The sequence below is a fragment of the Herpailurus yagouaroundi genome, unplaced genomic scaffold (genome assembly GCF_014898765.1).
Source record: "Herpailurus yagouaroundi ecotype Mexico unplaced genomic scaffold, PumYag 189, whole genome shotgun sequence".
Lineage (NCBI taxonomy): Eukaryota > Metazoa > Chordata > Mammalia > Carnivora > Felidae > Herpailurus > Herpailurus yagouaroundi.
In genome coordinates this window covers 10,178,196-10,188,067 of record NW_024412420.1, presented here as the reverse complement: position 1 = coordinate 10,188,067, position 9,872 = coordinate 10,178,196, and the positions used below count along the sequence as shown (strand labels likewise).

General features: G+C 46.2%; 1 protein-coding gene across 2 annotated transcripts; it reads right to left on the bottom strand.

Moving 5' to 3' along the window:
* Positions 1–343: 343 nt before the first annotated feature.
* On the bottom strand, positions 344–5,741 carry TOB1 (transducer of ERBB2, 1). 2 transcript variants are annotated; one of them, XM_040497132.1, is made up of 2 exons: positions 5,651–5,741; positions 344–2,294 (listed from the first exon to the last, which is right to left on the bottom strand). In XM_040497132.1, the coding sequence occupies exon 2, from the start codon at positions 2,145–2,147 to the stop codon at positions 1,110–1,112; it is 1,038 nt and encodes a 345-aa protein (XP_040353066.1). In that variant the 5' UTR covers positions 2,148–2,294; positions 5,651–5,741; the 3' UTR covers positions 344–1,109. The 2 variants fall into 2 exon arrangements, with proteins under 2 accessions (XP_040353066.1, XP_040353065.1); XM_040497131.1 differs by lacking the exon at positions 5,651–5,741 and adding an exon at positions 4,218–4,501.
* Positions 5,742–9,872: the final 4,131 nt, after the last annotated feature.

Below are 9,872 nucleotides of genomic sequence, written 5' to 3'. Positions count from 1 at the left end.
AATCTTCTTAGTTAGGTCAGCTGTTTTGTCCAAGCAAGGTTTCTGAGTTATTCATCTCCCATGCAGAAACAGAAAACCGATCCAATGGCCTCCCCCTATACATTTCAAATACATCCTCTCAGGTTACCAGTGAATTTCATTTTATCATGGGACTCTCTTACATGTCAGCAGACACACTTTAAAACTTGCTGTAAAATAGGGTTGGCTAGCTGTAGCATAACCATCCCTATCACAGGGAGACAGGTGTGGGCTGAAGAAAGCTGCAAATGAATGAATGAATGAATGAATAAAATCATCCCAAGCACTGGCCAGGCAACAGCTTCAAAATAAAGACCACGAGAAGTGCTTTTTAATTTTAAAGAATTTTAATACAAACTTAATATAAACTATTTCAGTCCCTCTTAACATGTAAGACACTGACTCAAAATACTTTTATACCGTTTTTTTCAAGTATTGCACAATATAGGTACAAAATTAATATTTACGATTACATTTCTTCCATAATATATAGCAAAAATCTTTAAACCTTTAACAGAAAATACATTTTTTTTGAAAAAGCAAATATTCGTACATTTTAATTCCACCACTAAAGGAATATCCTGTACACAATTTTTAGAATAGTTGATGTCTTTAAGATGGATATTTTACAATTTCAGTAAAAAAAATACAACATGAAGCTGCTGCTGTCACAGATCACTGTAGTAAAAAGATATAAATGCAATACCATGTCGTAGAAACAATATATATATCCTCTGATATTTTACAAACTTTGTACTAAATTAAATTATACAATTAGAAAAGACCAATAAACCCACTTATTAGTGCCAATTTTTTATAAAAAAAAAATCAGCCATGTCCTTGCTATATCTTAAATACTGTAAGAGGCCATATCTGAGAGTATACTTTAAAATATACAGTCAGTATAAAATAACTTTGTGCTTGGTTGGCAAATGAAAAATGATGCATGTTTTATTTTTGTAACCAAGCCTGAATGTATCCTTACTATAAGCTTTAAAAAAAAAAAAAAAAAAAAATCTCAAGGAGGTGAAAAAAAAAAATCCCCCTTGGGCCCGTGCATTTCAACTCGTAAGATACATTTTTTTCTTTTTCTAGTTAGCCATGACAGGCTGGAATTGCTGGTTAGAATACTGCATGTTATTTAGGCTAAAATTCAAGCCGTCGACAAAAGACTTCTCGTTGAGGCCTCCGTAGGCCGCAAACACATCAAAGGCATTGCTGTACTGGAGAGGACTGAGGTTAAGGGGGCTGTCACCTGGGAACATTCCATTGGTACTACTACCTTGACCCTGCATGTTAGGAAAAATAAATTCCTTGGCATTGGGAGAGAGAGCAGAGGCTTTCTGCTGTTGCTGCTGCGGCGGCGGCGGTGGGGGCGGCGGTGGCTGGGATGGCTGCTGCTGTTGCTGTGGCTGCTGTTGGCTACCCAGGCCAAGCCCGTACAGAGAGTGCATTGAGGAAGAGACGGCTTTCTGCTTCAAGAGGTCGTTCACATTCAAGCCGAGGTTGATAGGAGAAGTACGTGCAACCTTGTTGCTGCGGCCGCTGTTCTTCATTTTGGTAGAGCCGAACTTGGTGGCAGCAAAAGTGGCAGTGGTGAAGGTTAAAGGCTGAGTGGACCGGGGCATGAAGGTAGGGCTTACAGCAGCAGAGTGACCAAAGGGAGGCGACGGAGAGCTGGACACTGATGAGGCTGGGTCACTGATGGGCATAAAAACCTGGGCCTCTGGGTTAAAGCTGTTTTTGATCTCCTTATCCAACTCACATCCATTTTCATTATTATCATCCACATAAAGCACCTTCACTGGTCCCTTCTCACCAATTTGGTAGGAAACCTCAAACGGGTCGATCCAAACACTAAGATCCTGTGGCAGATTGCCACGAACATCATCAATGTCCAAGCCACTCTCTTTGGATGCTTGTTCAATCACTGGGTCCACTTTCTCCCCTATGTGTATACATCTAAACCCTGATCCTTTGTATGGCTTTTCAGGATACCAGTGCCCTTCGTATTTCTTCTTAAGAAGTCTTTCAAGCTCTTCGCCAAAAATGTTGACACGTCTCCTGGGAAGCTTATTGTACAAATATGAGATAATAAAATTTAGTGCTACTTGGATTTCAAGCTGCATAGCTGCTATGCCACAAAGTGAGCTCTGTGTTTCAACTCCCCCCTACACACACACACACACAAGTGTTCAGTTTGTGGCAGAGAAACAAATTCTCATTCAGAGTGCTGGTATTCTGTAGGTTATCCTTCACCTTGAGTGGTCTTGCTCCTTAAAGAAAAACAAAACAAAACAAAAACAAACATGTCCAAATAAGATAAATCTCAGTCCCACAACCTCTTCTACCCCCAGAGTAACGTTACTTTAGGAAAAGTTTAATAGGCTAGCAAGTCAGAAAAATATAAATAGCACAAAATAAAGGAACGTACAATAGAAAATTGTTTATTGAAGTTCAAAATCTCATGGGAAAACTTAGGATTTACACTTAAAACAAAATTTTCAACCCTATTACTTTTTTTTCTTTTCCTGAAAACAGTATCTCTCTAGCGCATGTAGCGTATTTCTTCCTTCAATTCTCACAAGATTATTTATTGGAAACTCTACTCCAGACACCCGTCCACCCACCTCCACACACATATATACCAGTTTTAGAAAGTGATCATATTCCTATTCACCAATTTAGAAGTGAATTTTATATTTCAATTCATTCTGGATTTATGCTGCTTCAATCTGCTGTATCGTTAAACATTTAGACATTTGAGGAGTTAGGGAAATTATTTTGATTTCCAAAGTACATGATGCTAAAATTAAAAATACTAAATACTAAATGAATTGCCAGCCTTGTGAACGATAATTATGAAACAAATTATCCCATATAGCTGCCCTCTTGAATACTAAGGGCATACACTGTAATAATCGAGGTTCTCCGTGCCTTTTCTTTTCAATGTATATTTTTCTAAGTCTGAAAATTTCTCTTTAGCAGCAAGTGCAACAAAAGCAATAATTAATTTCAACACTCTATTGATTATTCTCTTTAAAGGGGAGAGCTTCTGAGTTTTATTCTGATTTTCAAAACCACCTCCCTCCTTCACGATAAGAGAACAGCCGGGGAGGCTGGTACGATAAGGTCGACCTTTAAACGTTTGCTGGATCAGCACTGGGTGGGGAGAAGAAAAGATCAAGGGCAAACAGAAGATATTTGCAAAAGGAATCTATTCGTACACTGAGGCTGATTTAAAAGGGCATTTAAAACTCAAGTTGGTATTAATCCATCTGTTCCATGTTCCATATTCGTGATGACAAAGGGAAAGGATCCCCGGCGGCCCACAAACTACACTCTGCAAGCCCAAAGCCGGAGTGCCGGCGAAGGCAGCTGATTAAGCCAAATTGCTTGAAGGTGCAGCCGAGCGAAATTCAGGCTCCGCGGAAGGTAGTTTTAAAGCAACGCCTTAAGACAGGAGTGTGAAGAATTACATAAACAGCCAGTTGGGTCTCATTAGATTTCAGCTCACAGCCCTCGGAGCCCAAGCGCTGGAGCAGCAGCAAGCAGCAGCAGCAAGAGGAGGAGGAGGTGGAGGAGTAGGAGGAGGAGGAGGAGGAGGAGGAGGAAGAGAGGAGGAGGAGGAGGAAGAGAGGAGGAGGAGGAGGAGGAAGAGAGGAGGAGGAGAGTACAAGTCTCCTCCGAAAAGGAGGAGGAGGAAGGCCACGAGAAATGGCAAAGCAACCACTCGGGGCCGGGCACCCGGCAGGTCGGGGCGCCGGCCGCTCCGGGTCAGCCGCTCCCCTCCCCCCGCCGTAACCTGACCCGCCGCTCCCGCCCCCCGCCCCCCGCCCGAGGCTCCTGGGACCTGGCCAGAGCCCGGGAGCACCGGCTCCCCCGCACCATTTTCAGTCCCGGCGGCCACCGGCCCCGCGGACCCCGGCGTCCCCCTCGAGCTCGCCGCTCCTCCGGGCGCCCCAACCCCCGATTCCCGTCAGCTCGGCCCGGGCAGCCCTTCCCTGCTCACCCTCCCGGCCCAAGCCGAGACCGACGCGCCGGCCGGCCCCGCCTCCGGGCCCCGGGCGCGCTGGGGCCCCTCGGAGCCGCTCCCCTCCGCGCCCGGGCCGCGACGCCGCCGTCCCCGAGGGCCCGGGGCTCGACGCCGCTGCAGCCCCTCCGCCTCCGGACCCCGCCCGCCGCCCTTCGATACTTACTGGCTGCTTCCACCACAGACCCGGCCGCTGGGCGGGGGAGAAGGGGCGGCAGGGCGGGGGCTCGGGAGGGTCGGCAGCGGCCAGTTGGCTGAATGCAAGACGGCGCCGCCGGGCGGAGGCCGGGGGCTTCGGCGCGGGTCTCAGGAACTCGACCCTTGTGGCTCGGGGTGGCGGGGACGGGTCAGGCGAGCGCGCTCGCTTTTCCACACAGCCCGGTGCCGGGCCCAGCGTCCCCGTAGTGCGCCCACTCCGCGCCGGGCCAGAGCTTCGCTCCTTCTGCCGCGGCGCGCGCCCCGCCTCTCGTTTTATAGTCTCCTCCCTGCCCCCATCCCCTCCCGTAGGGGTGCGCGCGCGCCCGCCTCGCGTCACACAGCTCCGGGCCGCGTAACCATTCCCCGCCCTGCGGCCCCGCACCCCAGACCCTCAGCAGCGGCTCCGCCCCTGCCCTGCCCCCCGATGCCATTGGTCAAGTCTCGCCTGCCCATGTCCTGACGGGCGGCGGAGGGCCGAGTGGACAACGCCACACCCCTCGGGCTCCACGATGGCCAATGAGCCGACGTTCTGGAGCCACTGTGGGTGGGATTAAGAGAAAGCTGGGAACGGGATTGGGGGGCAGACGTGCCAGTGAGGGCGACGGTAGTGGGTGGGGCGGCTGACGCTAAATCTGGGCGGAGAGCACCGGAGAGAAGACGGGGGAGGGGAGCGAGGCAGGTGGCGGGGCGGCGGGGAAGAACGGGAGGAGAGCCTCGAGAAGGAGGGGACAGTTTACAAAAATGCACTACCCGAGTGGGACTGTGGCCCAGGAAAATCCCACTCGTGAACGAGCTACCAAATCGGCCTCCAGTGCACCCAGGAGAGCCTAGAGAAAGGGCGAACTGTGACAGGGACTCGTGCACCCGACTAATTGAATATTAATCACCTCAGGGGCCTAGGCCAACTGCCACCCAGAGAGTGGCAACAGCAGAACCCAAAGCTGCCGTGCCAGGCTGGGGGTGGGGAAGAGAGACCACCTGGCCACACCTCCCTCCCAGGTGACAGTTTAACTGCCTCTGCATCCCACTTCAGACCTCCCCATGCGATCTGGCAGCAACTCGGACGTGGGGTGGCTTGAGACTGTAAGAAGAATCACATTTTATTCCAAAGGTCCCAACCCAGGCCTCCGTGCCAAACTGCGTACGTATCCAAGTATATATATGCATGCGTGTATTCAAATGTATTTTAACATAAATACACACAATAAACACGGTGCCTTCCTGTAATGCAAGTTTAAGATAATCTTCGGTTGAAATGTGAGCGGGCAAACAGGGAGCGGGGAAAGAGAGGGACTCCAGGGAGGCGGGTAAGCGCCCTTTTCACAACCTGCAGCAGAGAAATACACGAAGTTACAGTGGGAGTGGAACCGAGCGTCCCTCTCGGCTAAAAATATTACTCACAGGTAGCAACGACGCCTGATTGGCCGCACTCCTCCCTTAGCAACTAGGCGATTGGCTGTCTGGTATCCAGGAGACAGACGTCAAGCTCGCACTGGGAAAAGAGGAGAGAAAGTCTAGGCGGAGGGATGGTAGGGAGGGGGAGAAAGAGGAGCAATGAATGAAACGCCCGGCGCTTGGCCTTCTCTCCCCGCTTTCCTCTGAGCTCAAGAAGTGCTTCCTGGAAAAACACCAGCTGGGGCTCCGCCTTCCTCTTAAAACTGTGGGGCCTGAACTCTCAACCTGCTATAAGGAAGTTAAAGCGCAACTCCCCGAGGAGTGGGGTGTCCGCGGAGCCGGCTGTGTAGACCGGTTGTGCTGTGCCCGCACACATCCGCTTTAGGTGTTAGGCCTAGAGACTTTACGCTTTAGGCATGTAGCCTTTTTCTCCACTCTGACTCCCGTGCCCTCGTGCCTCCATCCCTGGTCCCCTTTAGAAGGAACCGAACTGGTAGAGGATATTTCGGAAATTTCTAAAGTCGCCATTGTGGGGACTGGGAGTGGGAGGAAGATTGGTTTGTAGAATGGTTTGAGGGTGGGAGTGGTCAGTGGCCGATTTAATGTTTATTGTACAGATTCCTAAAACTCCTGCAGTCTGTTTTAAGAACATAGAAATTTTACTCAATGACTGATTTTTCAGTCTTTGGATTTTTTGTAACAAGGAAAAGTGGGATTTGATTGTGAAAGTATGGAAGCATTTTATTTTATTTCTTGGATGCATTAAAATTTTTTTTTAATGTTTATTTTTGAGAGAGAGAGACAGACAGAGTGCGAGTGGAGGAGGTGCAGAGAGAGAGAGAGAGAGAGAGAGAGAGAGAGAGAGGGAGACACAGAACTCCAACCAAGCTCCAGGCTCTGAGCTGTCAGCACAAAGCCCGACACGGGGCTTGAACTCACGGAGTGTGAGATCATGACCTGATCACAGAGTGTGAGATCATGACCTGAGCCGAAGTCAGCCGCCCAACCCACTGAGCCACTCCGGCACCCTGGAAGCATTTTAAATTAAAACTCCCCTTTCTCTACATCAAGATATTCTTTCAGTGTTTTCTACTTTTTGCTCAGTTGTAACTTTTTGTTTTCTATAGTGAGCATTCCTTCCATTTGTTATAAAAAATGAGTTATTTTTAATTTTATGATTAGCTGAGCACAGAAATTACAGGTAACAAGATGGGAAATTTGGGGAATGGTTGATCAAGTGAAGCACTTCATTTTTCATGTGCTCCAGAGCATAATTTCTCTTACCATTAGGCAAATGATATTACTGTACCAAACATCCAGAATTGCAGGACCATGTGTGAGGTCATGTGTCCTGATTTGTAATTTGGAAAATATATCACTATAATTAGAGGAGCATATTAGGCTTGGCTGAGATTAAAATGTCTAACCAAAGATAGATGAATTGTAATTTTGTCTACCTTATCTATACTTTTCAAGAATTCGCAAAAGGAAGGTACAAATTCTCTTTTCTGAATGTCCCCAATCTATAATCCCAGGCTTAAAACTCTAGAGCACTCGTCTGATAGGTTCTGATTAATTATCAATAGCAGTAAATAGAGGTTTTTAATAAAAAATTTAAATGCCAAAACTGTATGAGTTATTGCAGCTCAGCCCAAGGGTATGAGGACTTTTCAGAGCAGGTATAAACACACATGCACATGTGGAGGCCCCATGATATGCTGGGCAAAGTCCTGAAGGGCAGGTATCTGAATTTTACCCATTTCTATCAACCTTCATATCACTCATCTATAAAAAGTGTTGGATGACATAATCTCTTAACATCTCTTTCAATTAAAATATCCCACATTTAAAACTCAATGCCTTTAAAGTAAATAACATAGTTATTTTAAAAATATAGATCGCAAATACAGGGAAACCAGATTCATACTCCTCCAAGTCACGAAGTATAAAATTCCCCTTACGCAAGTTTACACTTTAAAGGACCCCCCTCGTATGGCTTATTACTATTTAACATTTACTTTGGAATTGTTCAGGGGAGTGGACTGCTAAATGACTATTTTGATTAATGGAGGGGAAAAAAAATAAGCGTTCGATAGGAGGCTTCAGGTGATATTGCAACAATAGGTATTCCTCTCTCTGGGCGAGTAATAGTCACTGAAAATCACAGTCTTTGCCTTTCCCCACCTTGCATTCCACAAGATTCCTAGAGCAATGCCTTACACTGAAGGTAAACGAGTATGTTCCAATATCATTGCGAAATATAGTTCTTGAAAGTGCGCTGAATTATTATCTTCTTCACACACACAAACACACACACACTCCCACCTTGATTTCTGACAGATGTGTCCTAAACCTTGTAATTCTCATTCTGTTTCTTTGCAAACTGAGGATTACAGGAGAGTCACCATCTCCTGATGTGTACTTATCAAGGCTTATTTTACTTCTAGAGAATCAAACTTTTATCTTTATTTGAAAGTTAGCGTGCAAGCATGATATCTTTCTCATCATTGTCATTCATTTCTTGCAGACTGTCATGCACACTTTAATATTATTGAGAAGGAGCAATTATTAAATAATCATTGAGTTATTAAAAACCAAGTAAACCAATTCTCTCCTAAACATTTTTCTTTCCTTTTCTTTTCTTATTTACTTTGAGAGAGAAAGAGAGCAAGAGCAGGGGAAAGAGAGAGAATCTGACACAGGGCTCAAACTCACGAACTGTGAGATCATGACCCGGGCCGAAACCAAGAGTCTGACGCCCAACTGAATGAGCCACCCAGGCGCCCCTTTCCTAAATACTTTTCAAAGGAAGTCACACACTTATGACTGAGGAAACCTCAGTGTGGTTTCCTGTGGCTTCTCATATGGGTTAGTGGAGGAGGGCCATACGTTGTCTAAAAGAGATGGGAACACGGACATTGTAATTGAAAGATAACTAGATAACACTGAACAAACCCATTTATCTTTGGAACAGGCAATCCCACTGAAGCAACTGGGTCCAACAGGAGAAGGTGCCCTTATAACCTGCTTACTCCCTGTTATCTTGGTGAACAACAATCCAGACCAAATCTTTGAATTTCTCTCCATTAGCCAAGGATGAGGATTTTGATCTCAGGCACAAATTACATTTGCAGATTCTGGGAATGATACAGTGTTTATAACATTCTACCTGCAAAGAACATTTATTCAAAGCCTCTGTGAGCTAATAGTGTTAGAATACTTTAAAAGTATGAATTCTAGACTTCACCTGTTGTAGCCTGTCTGCTAAGAAAAATGGAAAATGCTCTGTTAAAATGATATGTCAATTTCAAGCATAGATTGCATCCGTTATTACGCAGATCTCCTTACTCAAACAGAATTGCATAACAAAATTCTAGTTTAGAAAAGATATACATGGTCCAACAATATATATTGTATTTGAGAGAGAGAGAGAGAGAGAGAGAGAGAGAGAACACACACACACACACACACACACACAAAGCTGTAAGAGCTAACTACATGTTTTCCCAGGCTTCTTTGCAGTGGAATTAGCATTGTGACACAGTTCTGACAAAGCAGTGTAAACAGAAGTCAGTGGGGAAGGTTTCTGAGAAAGCTTTGCTCTTCTTATCAAAGGAACTTATTCCAGTTACTAATGCTACATAACCATCCAGAACTTAGTAGCATAAAACACCCATTTCACTATGTTCTCGGATCCTGTAGGTCAGGCGTTCAGACAGGGTAGAGGGGACCAGATGGCCTTTCGAGGCTCCACAACATCTGGAACTTCAGCTTGGAAGATTTGAACATTCAAGAATCATCCGGAGCAGATGTGTCTAATAGAACTTTTCTCCAATGATGGAAACGGCCTATCTCTGTGCTGTGGCTACTGAGCACTTGAAATGTGGCCAGAGTGACTGAGGAACTAAAGCTTTCATTTAGTTTTAATTAAATGTACATTTAAATTAGCACAGGTGGCTAGCGGCTCCTGAGTAGAACAGCATGAATCTGTCTGGAGGCTTCTTCACTTATCTGTCTAGTACCTGGGCTGGGACGACCCAAAGGCTGGGCTCAGTTGACACCGTATTGCAGTGTCTACACGTGGCCTCTGAACCTTCCCTGTGGCTTGGGCTTCTCCCAGCATGGCAGCTGGTTCTCAGAGGAAGCACCTCAAGAGAGAGTTTCTGAAGAGCGAACATTCTAAGAGAGCCAAAATGGAAGTCGCGTGGCCTTTTACGACCCAGCCTTG